Consider the following 16,715-nt stretch of genomic DNA (forward strand, 5'->3'; position numbering starts at 1 on the left):
CGTTTAACATATCAACAATATTAGCGCTTATATCTAAAAAAATTATTCACCTGCAAAAAACTGACTTATGTAAATATGGCAGTAACAGTGTGTTCTAAATTACTGTAGTAATTATAATTACACCGGGTTGAGGTAACTGGTGTAAAATTTCTTTTTAGCTTCTTCCCACTTGACTTCTTGATAGCTCAGGATGCTAATTAGGTAAGTAATGGAAAATTAAATGGTTCGGGACTCTTCTAAGTAATTAATAGAGTTTATAATTAAAGTTTAAAATTATTTTCACCGTTACAAGGCCATCAAGCAATAAACAAGTTATATTAAGTTATATGTAGGGGGACCACAAATGTATTAAATGTAATTAAATCTTAATTAAGTGTATTAAATTAAATCTGTCAATTTCATAATGTAGCGAAAGTTTGCTGCAAATTTTAGTGTAATTGAGTCAAGTTGTGCCAACAGAAACCAAACCTATTACACGACATCTTTCTTATGTCTTTGAACAGGTACTTCTTCTTCTTCAGGTGCCATCTCCGCTACGGAGGTTGGCAATCATCATAGCTATTTTAATTTTTGAGGCAGTAGCTCTAAATAGTTGTTTTGAGCCGCATCCAAACCATCCTCTCAGGTTCTTCAGCCATGAAATTCGTCTTCTTCCGATGCTTCTTCTGCCATATATCTTTCTTTGCATTATGAGTCGCAGGATGCCATATTTCTCGCCCCGCATCACATGTCCGAGGTACTGTAGTTTTCTTTCTTTAATTGTAAGTTCAACTTCCTTCTCTTTACCTACAGGTCCATTTGCTGATATTTTTGGCTAAGTTCAACTTTTCAATCTTGTGTCTCAGTTGCTAAAAATTGACTTCTTGCTCGAATTTACCTATGTCTGTAAAACGTGATAAAAATCTAGAGGAGTAAAATCTGGTGACCGAGAAGGTCATTTTACTGAATCATTTTGTTGTCGCTGCAGGCGGGTTCTCACTTGTCAGTTTCGCTGTCGCAGTCTAACTGATTCAGAACTGAACAAATAATGAACATGAGAAGCCAGTTTCATTTTAAATGATCAGTACATTCATACTTTCAGTTAAAGTGAAAGCCAGTTCTACTTTTTATCATTATTTACTGATCATGGTTGCATAGTGAATAGAAACTGAAACGCGAAAAAATAAATTTTCGTGATTTGTTCAATGTGGTAAGTTTTTAGAGCAATTTTTGAGCAATTTTTGCAGAATCTCTTGAAATTTGTCTTCGTTATTAAGTAGTTTTATATGAATCACAATCATCCAAAGCTAATTCTTTCAATATAGGTACATAGTTTCTACGATGTCTTCTTTTCTTTTGAAGCACTGGAATATTCTGTAAGGTATGTGCAGGTAATAACCCCAGCTTGGTAATATCGCCAACTCGTGATTTCTCAGAAAGTACGTTTGCTAAATAATAAATGGCAACATGGATATATGTTCCTCATAGTAAGTATTCTAAACCACGTTATCATGTTTGCGATGACCTTAGATTCGCCAGCGGTGTTTATGACAGTTGAGTATCAGTGTTCGGTGTAGAAGGAGTACCGTTTATAATTTTACATATTTTGTGTTTATTAGATTGGAGCGGCGTTATTGATGAGTAATATTATTTGATTTCGGTAATTTGTACTGTGTTTCCTAAGGAATAAAATGATGCATTCAGATTTTTAAGATAGTTTTGCTTATCTTCGAAAACCAAATTACAAAAAATTTATGTGCATGTCGGTAATATCGCCACGTCCAATGGATGGTGATAACGCTTTGGCGTTACGATCCCTACTTGGATAAGGTTGCCTTGGCAACCTTCTCCAGATACGTCGAAGGTTGGAAAAATTAAAAAGCGCTCTGTCGTAGAGTCATCTACAAGCAATAGTCATCTAGCATCTACATCTAGCAATCATATCAATCATCAAATCATAGCAATAGTCATCTAGCGTAGAGTCATCTACAAGCATCTACAAGATGATATAGAGTTAAGTGAAATGGAAACATCAGATGAAGAAAAACATGACACTTTATTTTGGTAACCACTCCAGATTATTGTACAAAAATCTTAGTGTTCTTAAATACTTACTTATTGTTATTTTTCAGCAAATATATCATTTTGAAGTATAATGTTCAATTGTTAGACGGTATTGCATTCGAAATAACAGGTTGGCGATATTGCCAACAAGGGTTGGAAATATCGCCAAAGATGACTTTTTTTAAATTGTTCAGTAAATGTGTAAAAATACCCAAATTATTATTTTAGTGAATTCTACGTAATTTCAAGTAGTTCATTGAATAGCTCAAGTTGTGACATCTTTTTTAATATGACCTACTATCCAACAAAAAAATTCTAAACCTTAGCTTGGAGATATTACCTTCAGATACCTTAATTCATTTACTAATCATTGTAAACATACTTCGCGAACAGCTGGTTTCAATTTTTTTTTTAAATATTTTCATTACTTCGATATAAAATTTTTGGACTAACTGAGGACTGAATGGAGCAAAACATGAAACGTGTGAATGCAATTTTCGCTTTTTATTTTTCATTTTTAACACTAGAATGTCTGGCTTAGCATACCTACCTAGAAAGCCGGAAGGGATCGTTTTGGCCCCACGTTCTTTAATCCATTAAAACTCAGTTTAAAGAAATTAAATTAACTCTAGACGGTAGAATCTAATTTTATTTTTTACTTTTATTGTTTATCACATTCGCTGCCCATCAAAAACATTCGGAACACCATACAATTTGCAGTTTTTGATATTTGCCACACATTGCCTTGTTACAACCGTGGCAATGATTTGAAGTATTTGAAGTATGATTTCCTTTACAAAATATTTTCAACTGATATTTTTTTCGTTTTTGGATAGTAACAGTGATAGTTGTTGGTAGACCTGGTGTTGCTAGACGTAGTTCCAGATTTCTGGAGACAAATCCTTTCCCCCTTTAGACCCTTTAGACTTCTATGGTAGATTTGTTAAAAAAACCATTAAATAAATTTAGTAAACAATATTTTTTTGTTTTAAATAAGGCTTTGTATCAAAATATTAAAAGTCATAAAATATGAAAATATTATTGCCTCAAATAAAAAAACTACAATAACTTTAAATCGTAACAGGGGCCAAATTGGCCCCTCCGGCTTTCTACTGTTAATGAATCAGTCAGACTGCGTCAGCGAAACTGACAAGTCAAAACCCGCCTTGACGGCCTGTGCGTTATGTAAAAGGCAGCTAGCTGTCTTGTTAAAACTAAATTTCATTAAGTAGATCTAAAGATGTTGCAGTGCATTGTATAATTTGATTTTGTAGTACCTAATTCAAAATATTTTACTCTGTAAATAGTAGATTTTCCATTTTACATTGACTGACATCTTTCGATTATTTTACTTTTCATCTAAATATTAAAACAATATTTTTCATAAAAAAATATGCTTGTTTGTTGCAGGTGTCGCGCGCCTATAGCCAGTCTCGACTGCATGGAGGAATTTAGTGCCGGCAGTGCCCTTAGCGCATTGGCGGAAAGAGGAGGTCCAGGCGAGTCCACCATTACCAAGGAACAACTGCTGCTCAGCGGTCTGACGCATTCTGCTCCTGCAGTTCCTCTACAGCTAGCGAGACAAGCATGCGTCACGCCGGGACTGAGGTACAGAAACTTAGGAAAAAGTGGATTAAGGGTTTCAAATATTGGATTAGGTAAGTTAAGACAAACACGAAGATACACATACACTACTTTGTCTTCTTCTTTTTGTACGAAAAAAAAAATCTTACTTAGTCATAAAGCTTGCTTTCTACTTAAAATTCTTTGACGATATATTTTTTCCTTGAGAATCAGCTGCAGTGTTTCATATCTATCCTCCCTCCTCTCCCCTATAACTCCCGCATTTTTCCATTATCTGTTTTATTGTAAATATCTGGTCAATAGTAGAGCGGCCGAAGAAATTAAAAGAAGAATAGTGCTCGCCAATAAGTGTTACTATGGCTTAAGAAGACAGATGGCCTCAAAAATGCCTAGAAAAATTAAACTGACTGTATACAAAACACTAATAAGACCAGTGCTAACATATGGTTCAGAAACTTGGTCACTTACACAGAATGACCAAGAACTGCTCAAACGTTTTAAGCGAAAATTACTAATACGAATATATGGAGGCATAAAAGAACAAGGTTTTAGGCGCAGGCGTTACAACTTTGAGTTGTATAGAAGTTTTGGAGAACCTGACGTTTTAAAATTCATTAAGGTAGCACGCCTTAGATGGATAGGTCATGTAATCAGACGAGAGGAAGATGCCATAGTCAGAAAAGTTTTTGACCGAAAAGGGCCGTTAGGACAACGAACAAGAGGAAGACCGAGATTTAGGTACCAAGACAATCTGGAAAATTATTTGAAATCTATTGGAATTAAAGCATGGAGAAGAGTTGCTAGATACAGGAGCGAATGGAGGATTGTTCTGAAGAAGGCTTTGGCTCATAAAGAGCTCTAACGCCACTGATGATGATGAGTAGAGCGGCCCGATCTAAATCCGCATTGCTAATCCCCAACGATTTGTTCAACGATACAGGAGCGAATGGAGGATTGTTCTGAAGAAGGTTTTGGCTCATAAAGAGCTCTAATGCCACTGATGATGATGAGTAGAACGGCCCGGTCTAAATCCGCATTGATAATCCCCAACGATTTATTCTGTGTATATTTTGGTTCTTTCTAGCAAGATGTTTGCAAGGACTTCGTAGGTGGTATTTAGGAGTATTATTCCCTGTAGTTACTAAATTGCTTTTTGTTTCCTTTTTTGTACACCCGTGTAATAACCCCTTGATTCCATTCATCTGGCATTATTTCTTCTCGCCAAATGTCTTGAATTAGCTTGTATATGGAACTATACAACGCTTCTCCTTCGTGTTTTAAGCACTCTGCGGGTATACCAATACCACCTGGTGCTTTATTATTTTTCTTCTTCTTCTTCTTCCTGCTTCCTTAATAGGCTATAGAATAGAATAGAAATATGCTTTATTGTCATGAAAAATTGTACAATTTTATCGACAAAGCTTATAAAAAGTCAAGAAAACAAAACAATAACAATCCAATTTAATAAAATTACATAAATCGTCAATATATTTACAATAATAACAATAATAATGAAGTTAAACAGAAGTAATCAATTGCAAAATTTAAGTAAATTGCAAATGCATAGTAAGTCTACCTAGCAATTAATAAATTTAAAAGTTAAGCTGCTGCATATGACACCCAAATATAGACAAAAAAAAATGATAATAAAAATACTACGTGTGCAAAGGGTACTGTAATTTCTTAGTTATTGATTAAGAAAATCTTCTACTGAATAATATGGTCTTTCAGATAGGTAGGCTTTTGTCAGTTTACGGAATTTGGGGAAAGATGCTGCAGATTTAAGTTATAGAGGGAGATGGTTGTAAAGTTTTTTTGCGGAATATAATATAGATTTCTTTACTAACTCAGAGGACGGGGTCGGCATATAGACGTCAAACGTAGAATTTCTCGTGAAGTAGTCATGATTAGGTCTTGGTGGAAAGACATGTAGATGTTTACGAATTAAGCAAACAGTTTCTAAAATATACAAAGATGGAAGGGTTAAAATTCTGTGATCTTTGAAGTAACTTCTGCAATGTGTTGTTCTTCTGAGGCCAAACAGATATCTAATTGCTCTTTTTTGTAATTTGAAAATAACATCGAATTGGGCAGCTGTACCAGAATCCCAAAAAGGAAGACCATAACGAAGATGTGACTCGAACAAAGAAAAATATGTTATTTTGGAAGATGCTAAATTGAGTTCATTCGAAACAGATCTTATAGCATAGCAAGCTGAGGATAGTTTCTTCCTTAACAAATCAATATGGTGGGACCATTTAAGGTTGCTGTCTAAAAAAATACCAAGAAATTTCACAGAATCAACGGTACTGATCTGGCTGTTATTAAGAGGTAAGGGTTGAAGGACTCCTTTATAAGACAATGCTACTGTTTTATCTACGTTAAACGAGAGTAAATTAGAGTCAGACCAGGTTTTTATTGTAAGTAGATCAGAAGTTATAGTAGCATGAAGAGTTGCAATATTTGAGTTGCTGCAAGTGATACTGGTATCATCAGCAAAAAGAAAGATTTTTCCATCGATTTTTAAACTAGTGATGTCATTAATAAAGATAAGGAAAAGTAGAGGACCCAATACTGAACCTTGAGGTACCCCACATACAATGTTTTTGAGACTAGAGTCTGTATCATTTGCTCTAACCAGTTGTTTCCTATCATCCAAGTAAGATTGGAACCAATCTAAAGAAATACCTCGAATTCCGTAGAAATTTAGTTTTCTTATCAAAATGTTATGATTTACACAATCAAAAGCTTTGGCGTAGTCATAAAAAACGGTGGCAGTGTGAAGATTATTGTTCAGTGCTTGATAAACCTCATGTAGTACAGAAAAGATGGCATTAGTGGTGCATTTATTATTTAAAAAGCCGAACTGATTTTGTGATAAAATGTTGTTTTCAACTAGAAAGGACATAAGTAGGGCTTTTATGAGTCTCTCAATAATTTTGGAGAGTACCGGTAGTAGTGCAATAGGTCTATAATTGCAGGTATTAGATATTTCACCACCCTTATGAAGAGGAATAATGATGGCTGTCTTCAGGCACTCTGGAAATTTACCTTTCTCAAAGGAATCATTAATTAGTGAGATGAGGACTTCTAACACATTTTCTGGGAGATTAGAAAAATTTTTTATCGATAGACCATCAGTACTACAGGAGGATTTGATTTTGATACTATTGATTGTTTGGATCAGTTCAGATTCATCGACTGGTTTTATAAAGAATGAATTCGAGACATTTCTTGAATTAGGAAGATAAGCAATGGGATCTTGTTGTGGCAAAATAGTTGATGTAATATTTTTACTCACATTAACAAAGTATTCATTTAGATTTTCAGGGTCTGGAAGGGAAATTGTTTTAGCAGTGTGGGTTTTATTTCGAAGATCGTTTATTATGGACCAAGTTTCTTTTGCAACACTTTTTGAGCTTCCCAAACGGTTATGGTAGTAGTCTTTTTTAGCTGATTTTATAAGTTTAAGGTAGGTTGCCCTGTACTTGGTGATATATTCAGTGATACAGGCTCGCGCCTGTTCTACAGGGCGGGGCATTAGTGTGACAAAGTCCAATTACTCGATTGTCGTAAGAGATACAAAAAAAAAAGTTATTTAGGTAAAAGTTGGGGCACGGATAGGACCATAATTTAAAAATATTTTCAAATGTACAGGGCCACCCATATTGAGAGGGTGACACAAACATATGTTTTTTTAAATAGAACACCCTATATCTTTTTACATTTTTGGATTATCCTCGATGTTTTCTTTTTCAAACTATAGGGTTTTGTAATATTATATGTAGTAGATTAATAGATAATTACGTTTTATTGTTAATTTCACAGCAACATTCACACCCTGTAGAATTGTAGTGATTTGACCTCAAAGTTTCTATTTATGGTCAAACGATTTTTAATATAGTCTACTATTGTTAAACATTAATAATATAGCGAAAAGTTTAATATTAATATACAGGGTTGGTCAAAATTCGGAATGAATATTTTCTGAGTTTTCTTAAATATAACACACTGTATTTTAGTACTCGAATGAAATGATATTTTACGGTACTTTTTTATTTTTTAAACATTCTCTATACCTAATTAACTGCTTTAATTTTTGAAATATTCGTGATTCTTTAATCCAAACATTAATTGCAACAAAAATTACGTGAAATTTTATTAGGTGACTGTGCAAATATTCAATCAAAAATAATTTTTCAAAAAAAAAAGAAGATATTATTCTAGACTGATTCTTAATTTATTAATATTGGATGAGATATCCAAATACCTACGTAGTTAAAATTGTTGGTGCGTAAAATATGAATAAAAACATACAAGATTCTACCTAGTTGGCGATGACAATAAATTTGCTAAAACATTTGACATTATACTATTTTTATAGTTTCAGTTGCTTTGTTGCCATTACTAATATTAATTTTGTTAATAAGTAACTGATGAGTAATTGATTACAATGGTTTTTCTGCTAGGAGAGTATAACAAAAATGTGCTACTAGCAGTAAGAATTTTTCATCAGCAATATCCTGACAAACGAAAACCAAGAAGCAAAACTTTTGAAAGAATACTAAAACGGTTTCAATGGACTGGATACTTAAATTACGAGAAACCTGATCGAATAAAACTATTGTAAATGAATAAAATGAATTAAATGTAATCGTTAGTGTAACTGAGGATCTGCATATTAGGAAGAACGTTCTTATAATCTAACTATCTAGACCTAAACTGTTGAAATCGTTTTAGGTACTTTCAAAAGTTTCTCTTCTTGATTTTCGTCTATTAGGGAATTGCTGATGAAAAATTCTTATTGCTAGTAGCAGATTTTTGTTATACTCTCCTAGCACAAAAACCATTTTGATCAGTTACTCATTAAAAAAATTAATAGTAGTAATGGTAAGAAAGCAACTGGAACTATAAAAATAGTATAATGTCCAATGTTTTAGCAAATTTATTGTCATAGCCAACTAGGTAGAATCTTGTATGTTTTATTCATATTTTACGCACCAACAATCTTAACTACGTAGGTATTTGGATATCTCATCCAAAATTAATAAATTAAGGATCAGTCTAGATTAATATCTACTTTTTTTCGAAAAATTAGTTTTGATTGAATATTTGTACAGCCAGATAATAAAATTTCACGTAATTTTTGTTGCAATTAATGTTTGGATTAAAGAATCACGAATAACTCAAAAATTAAAGCAGTTAAGTATAGGGAATGCTTAAGAAATAAAAAAGTACCATAAAATATCACTTCATTACAATACTAAAATACAGAGTGTTCAATTTAATAAAACGCAGAAAATACTGATTCAGAGTTTTGGCCAACCCTGTATATTAATATTAAACTTTTCTCCATATTATTAATATTTAACAATAGTAGACTATATTGAAAATCGTTTGACCATAAATAGAAACTTTGATGTCAAATCACTACAATTCTACAGGGTGTGAATATTGCTACGAAATTAACAATAAAACGTAATTACTCTTTAAACTACCTCGTATAATATCACAAAACCCTATATTTTGAGAAAGAAGACATCGAGAAGAATCGAAAAATGTAAGAAGATACAGTATCTCAGTATCTCAGAAGTATTCCATTTAAAAAAAAAACATAAGTTTGTGTCACCCTGTCAATACGGGTGACCCTGTATATCTGAAAATATTTTTTATTTATGGTCCTATCCGTGCCCCAACTTTTATGTAAATAACTTTTTTTCGTATCTCTTACGACAAACGAGTAATTGGACTTTGTCACACTAATGCCCCACCCTGTATCTTCGGATGCTTCCTCATCAGATATCCAGGTTGTCACACCATCTCTTCCTTGGCCTTCCTATACTCCTTCGGCCGTTTGGTGATCTATCTCGTGGTCATAGGCGCCCATACACACGGGCAGGGGGGGGCCGTGCCCCCCCCCTAGCTTTTCGGGAAAGAAAAAATTTAAATTTATATTACATAAACGCATTTTTGTCAAAACATTATTGGATAATTTTGAGAGATAAATTGGAAACAACATATTTATTAATAAAAAAAATTCACATATTGGGTAGTTATTAATAGTTTAACAGAAAATCTTTGTGTCTGCGACAGTGGTCTGTATGGAATGTGCATAATACACATTTCCCACAATCAGGGTATGCTACTAACGAAAACATTGACAGAGATTAGAGGCGTGGGAAACATATACACTGTAATCGACACCCAAAATTACAAATTAAATGAATCATTTATACTGCAAAAAAACCATATCAGCAAGAATTCCGATCTCTGATCGATAATCACTAATGAGCCATTTGTCTTAAACAACTGGTATAAAGTAATTATATTTTATATTTTGAAAAAATTCATATTCAAAAATAATTTTTAAAATTTATTGAACATAGTCAAATTTTAGTTTGCAAAAGTATTTTTTTAGTAAGTAGATTATTTTTAAAGTGTGCATTATGATGAACAGAACAATTTTATTTAAATGAAAAACAGGTGATCTTTCATGATGAATGAGTGTTATATACAGGGTGTCCCAAAAGTAGCGGAAAAGCCGAATAATTCGCGAAATGAACATCGGATCGAAAAACTGAAAAATACGTGTTCAATAATTTTCAAAAATCTATGCGATGACACTAAACAAGTCCACCACTTCAACCCCTGGGTGTGGAGCGGGTAACTTTAAAATCTTAAATGGAACCCCTAATTTTTGTTGCAGATTTGGATTTTCCTTGTTAAAATAAGCAAATTTTAGTCGAGCCATTTTGCGAATTGTGGATAGGTAGATAGCGCTATAATCGGAAAAAAACGGTATATCGTGATACCACAGCAAAATTATAGAAACGGTCTAATATCTCGAGAAATATATGTACTTCCAAATAAAACTAAAAAACACGTGTTTAATATTTTTCAAAAATCTATAGAATGACACCAAACAGGATTTTTCATTCCACACTTTGGAGGTGGGGTGAGAGTTAACTTTAAAATCTTAAATAGGAACCCCCGTTTTTTCTTGCAGATTGAGTTTCCTCCTCAAAAAATAAGTAACATTTATTCGAACTTTTTTAGAATTGTTGACGGATGGCGCTATATTCGGAAAATGCGATTTATTTGCGCCATCTATCAACAATTCTAAAAATGTTTGGAATATGTGTGCCTTATTTTTCATAAGGATTCTATATCTGCAAAAATAAAGGGGGCTCCTTTTTAAGATTTTAAAGTAAAAACTTGGTTCGACACATACTCTTGGTTAGTCTGCTCGCCAAAGTTGAAGGGAAGGCTTTGCAAGCATTGTATTCTTTTCAAACGGGTTTTAAAGAGAGGCTCAACTTTTGTGGTACCCATGACATTTCCATTTAAAAACTTGGTCTAGTGTTTAAATGTATGAATAATTCCTCACAACAGGGTTCAAACTAGGTTTTTAGGTGGTTTAAACTACAGTAGACTCCCTCTATAACGAGAACTGAAATGGTGAATTAATTATCTCGTTATAAGCGGATCTCGTTATATCAAACAATAATAATATTGAAATCTTTTGATGCCTCTTACGTAGTTTATTATGTGTCGATGGTCAACCTGAACAGTGAACAATGAGACTTCGCCATATCGGTCGATAAACAGGCAGATGTTTATTACAGGTGGCCGAGTTTATTATAGCACTGGCTTCGATAATAAGACAGATGTTGGGCATTTCTATGTACAGGTAGTTGGGGCATTTATTTATTTATGACCATTAGAACGCTAAAAACAGGTAAAGACAAGTATTCTTCGATTTAAATTTTCCTCGTTATAACCAAATATGCCTCGTTATAGAGCGTTATAGTTCAATAGGAATTTCATGGGACACCTAATGTACCTCGTTATATCCGTGTTCGTTATAGAGAGAGTCTACTGTATATATTGTCATCCGAAATATACAAAATGTAATGTGCAACATCTTCACGTTTGGCCCCCCCCTAAAAATTTTTATATGGGCGCCCTTGCTCGTGGTATCTTTACCAGTCTTCCTTCTCCCATTCTGCTTATATGGCTATACCATTATTTTTTTCTTTTCAGTGTGCAGTCATTTATATTCTCTATATTGCAGCTTTGCCTGAAGTCTGTGCTACGTTGTCTATCTCATAATAATTTTCCTGTGATATCTCGGACTATTTCCATTTCGCACGTTTCTATCAGTCTTTTTGTCCTTGTGGTGCCAGGTCTTGTTTCCGCAGTGTAAGTCATAATTGTCCTAACTACTGTCCTATAGATCTTGGTTTTGTTTGCGGGTTACTTCTTAGTATGTCGGGTGTTGGTCTTCTATTTCAGCTGTATGTACTTCTTTCTATATAATTTGATGTATTTTTGCTAGATTCGTCATTTAACAGTTGGTCCCTGACAAAAGTATTCCTTCCAGGTTTTTAGGATTTTCTTGTCATCAGTAATAAACTACCCGATGTCGTTTTGAAGGAAGTATCCTATTCTTGCTTGATACTCGGTCTTGATCTCTGAAACTCATTTGAAGAACTGTTTAGCTTGTTTGTTCTTCCTGTTTTCTTCTATATTTCTGATTATTCCTTCCTGATACTCCCTCTTCTTCCTTTTCATTAATTTTCTTGTCTTTGTTCTTGTTTGTTTATATGTTTCATTGTTGTTGTGCGAGGGGTTTTGTAGCATGTTCCTTCTAGACATATTTTTTCTCGTATGGATTTCATCCATAATCATTATCGAACCATTATTTTATTGTTCTTTTTTTGTGTCCTTTAATTGTTTTATCTGACACGTTTGTCAAAGCAAATTTTATATGTTTCCAAGCTTAGTCTATGTTGTTATAGTCCTTTGTCTGTGTTAAAGCCAAATCTATAGCCTTTTGAAATTTCTGGTCTGTCTCATTATCCTGCAGAACTTCGGTATTCCATAATGGTGTTGGTTTATTCTGGGGGATTTTTTGGGACGCTGTTCTTGTCTCTTTGCACTTTATACACTGCTGCTCTAAAAACATTTGTGGTTGTTATGTGGAACCACGCATGTAGATTTTTCAGCCAGAAAATTCTTCACCTTCTTGGTCCTCGTGTTTCTTCTACTTCTCCCTGTACAATTAGTTGTAGCAATCCATATATTTCGCTGGTCCTCATGATGTGACCGAGGTATTTTATTTTGGCTGTTTGCATTGTGGTTAATAGCTCTTTTTCTTTTTGCATTCTTAATAAGACGTCCTGATTAGTAATTATTTTGGCTTTAAGTTCATGTAATAGTCTTAGTGGGTTGTTTCTTGTGTACGTTTTATTTTATGTCATACTGTTTCAATGGCATTTAGGCCAGGACTGTTAGAAGGCCAAAAAAGACGTCTATGTTGTGTTTTCTAAAGCAATTTTAAGGTTCTGTCCGTATGACCGGTCGCTCCGTCCTGCTGAAAAATGGAGAAATTTGTAGTGGGCTATTTTCTGTAGTAGTTGAAATTGTAGAACTGTAACTAGCTTTCTTTTACAGGCACGTGGCCTACGTTTAGTCCAAATTTAACTGAAGAACAGGCGGAACAAATAATCGTTTTGGCTGTGGAAAGCGGAATCAACGTCTTCGATCTGTCAGAGGCTCATTCAGGTAAATACTTTATTTTATTTTACATTGATATTTAAATTATTTATAAATTTATGTTAAAGAAGTTTTTAATATTTAATATCCAGCCATTTTTTAAATCACATATTCGATAACCGATGGGATAACAAACAAATAGCTAATCCGATACTGTCACGTAAAATAAATGGAAGGAAATAGAATGTATACCTATAGAATATATGACACGCAAACTTGTAGAGGAATACATCATTATTTGGGGTCAGAAGTAAACGTAGAAAAAACAGCGGCGGGAAAGTCGCGTCGAGACAGGGTTACAAATGAAAGAATCAGACAAATGATGGGAATAAGACATAACATCAGTTCTGGAATGGTAAATCTAAGGTAGACGAAGACCCGGAAAACCAAGATCACACTTGCAATGGCAAACACAATTTTTTAAATAGGACACTGTGTATATTTCATACATATATAAATTCCTACCATAATCCCTATTCTTATAATATGAACTTTCACAGTACTACACTGCGGTGCAAAAAATCGATCCACTAAAAATTTGGTCATTTTTGATGTTTCGAATTTCCTAAACATGTTGTCCGATTTAAGCGATTTTTTACCACGTTCTAGTCTTATTCCTCGACCATATCGCTGTAATAATATTATTGCTAGACAATCAAACTGTCATTGTATACCGGGTGTACGAATCAAACTGTGCTTTTTTCTCAAAGTTTGCATCATCCTGTGGATTATTTTATCATTTATAAAATACTGAAATTAAAACCCAACTATAGCCTCAGTTTTTCTTAACATTGTGTCTTTCGATTCATTCGCTTACGTTGGATAATAAAAAAGTTAGGTACTTTAACAACTGGCAATGTTCGTCATCAGTACAGGGTGTTTTCTAAATAAGTGCGGCAAACTTTAAGGGCTAATTTTACATGAGAAAATAATGACAATTTGCTTTATAATCATATGTCCGCAAACGCTTCGTTTCCGAGATACGGGATGTTCAATTTATTTTTACAAACTGACGATTTATTTATTCCTTTAAAACCAGTTAAGATATGCAAATGAAATTTGGTGGGTGTTAAGACGTAGTTATTGCACATTTTTTAACATACAATTAAAAATTTTATATTCACCATTGGCGTGCGTTCGGGTAATATTATCGGTCATAATACCCGTTTGCGCGCCAATGGTGAATATTAAATTCTTAATTGTATGTCAAAAAATGTGCAATAACTACATCTTAAAACCCACCAAAGGCTATAGCGGGATAAGATGGTCAAAAATGCCCCCGCACCGATCAGCCCCGCTACTTATGTTTTCGATAAAGGATATAAAATTATACCCTCATGCAAATTTTTAGCTTCCCAGAGGTCCTAAAACGTCTTAAATCGAGAAAAGAAGAATTTTTAGGTTTTATTTTTTTGTGAACGCAATTTTAATTTAAAAAATCTGGAAAAATTCAAGGGGTTGTATCTTTTGAATACAAAACAACCTGATTTTTTTCAGATTTTTGTAATGAAAAATGAGCACAGGAAAAATTTTTGAAATTTTAAAAAAAATTTTAGGTTATGATAATATGATTTGGCCAACTTTTAAATAGTATTTTATTGTGTACTTTTTGCCGTTCTCTTGAATGGCAGAGGCAGAATTTTTAATATCTGAGCGGAAAGAACGAAAAAATCGAAAAAACCGTTTTTTGCTGTCTCGAGATGCATCTCGGGACAGCCAATTTTAGGATTTGGGATCCTGACTACAACAACTGAAAAAAACTAAAAGTGTGAATTTTGTCATAAAATTTGATATGTGGGGTTAAAATAATATTTGAAACAACTTTTCCAAATAACTGTTTCCGATATCTCTAACGCGAAGCAAATCGAATCGCATATTGAAAATTCACCCTGTTTGTGGATTCGCAGTAGGCCGCGTTTAAAATTTAAAGTCCAGTTGACTATTTTAAAAATTGTGAACCATCACCCTGTATGAGTGTGCAAAATTACAAATCTGTATAATATATTTTGATAGCCGAAACATAGGGCTGTCTTCATCTTAAATGCGACACTGTATCTTATTAATTTGATAATTTATTGCAACTAACATAGTCGTATTTTTTATAGATTCAAAATATACAATCAAAATACTGACTAATTGAACTGATTCACTAATTTTATCATAAAAAGTTCAAATTGATTGCATTGAAGTATTGAACCAATTAATGATTATTAATATAATATTATTATAATAATTAATATAATAAGTGAGTTTTATGTATAGAAATAGTAAGTATCAAGTATCTGGGAAACGGCTTGCACGATTTTTATAGGTTTTGGTGGGTAGGGGTTTTCTAATGCAGCCGATATTACAGTGATAATTACATTGTTGTCAGATTTTCCGTTTTTCTGGAAATCTTATGAACTTTCTTATTTCAAATGTGATATATATATTTTTTGTGTTTCGAAGTCCTTTAAATATACTGATTATTTTTCATGTTATATTCCCTATACCTAAATGCCATGGTGTCAGAAGTATCGCTACATTTATTAAAAAAAATTTAAACAAATTATAAAAATCAATTTTTTCGGCCCGTGTAGACATTATTTTACGTTCTTTGGATCATTGGGAACCAAAAAGGTATTTTGTAATTTTTCTCTAAAGTTAATCGTTTTCGTGTTATAAACAATTTAAAACTAAAAAAATCGAATAATGACGATTTTCAAGGTTCAAATACACAAATAAAAAATAAAAAATTATTTTTGAAACTGCGGAGTACCCAAATTCAAGCTAAACCCTTATTCCAGGGGCTCGTTATAAAATTTTGGCACGTTTTATTCAAAAACATTGCTTTATAATAAATGTTAATGAAGAGCATATGAGAGGACGGGCGAACGGGATGCATTAACAACTAAAAACAATATTTTAGAATGAAACCAGCTCAAATTACTTACTGTTAACTGCTAAAATAAAGCTTTAGCTTGAATTTAGCGTGTTTTTTAACCTTGAAGATCATCATTATTCGATTTCTTTTCAGTTTTAAATTATTTATAACTCGAAAACGATTAGCTTAGAGAAAAATTACGAGAAATTTTTTGTTCCCAATGGGCCGAAGAACTATGTCTACCCGAGCCGAAAAAATTGATTTTTATAATTTGTTTAAAAAGTTTTTTTAAGTAAATGTAGCAATAACTCCAAAATTATGGCGTTTAGGTATACTATTTAATATCGGCCACATTAGAAAACTCCTACCCACCACAATCTATAAAAATCGTGCAAGCCGTTTCCGAGATAATTGAGGGTTTCCATACATAAAACTCACTCTGTATATTATATTATATTATTACACATTAATTGGTTCAATACTTCAATGCAATCAATTTGAACTTTTTATGATAAAATTAGTGAATCAGTTCAATTAGTCAGTATTTTGATTGTATATTTTGAATCTATAAAAAATACGACTATGTTAGTTGCAATAAATTATCAAATTGATAAGATACAGTGTGTCGCATTTAAGATGAAGACACCCCTATGTTTCGGCTATCAAA

At 33.1% G+C, this 16,715-nt stretch overlaps 1 protein-coding gene across 1 annotated transcript in view; it reads left to right on the forward strand.

Annotated features, from left to right (window-relative positions):
- The window catches only part of LOC114335751 (voltage-gated potassium channel subunit beta-2), a 176,367-nt gene that overhangs the window by 63,856 nt on the left and 95,796 nt on the right, over positions 1-16,715 (forward strand). Inside the window, exons 2-3 of the mRNA XM_050653927.1 lie at positions 3,454-3,701; positions 13,084-13,194. Of these exons, the coding sequence (XP_050509884.1) occupies positions 3,454-3,701; positions 13,084-13,194 (359 nt within the window). The remainder of the gene's footprint in view (positions 1-3,453; positions 3,702-13,083; positions 13,195-16,715) is intronic.

Source organism: Diabrotica virgifera, chromosome 6 (assembly GCF_917563875.1).
Source record: "Diabrotica virgifera virgifera chromosome 6, PGI_DIABVI_V3a".
NCBI classification, from domain to species: domain Eukaryota; kingdom Metazoa; phylum Arthropoda; class Insecta; order Coleoptera; family Chrysomelidae; genus Diabrotica; species Diabrotica virgifera.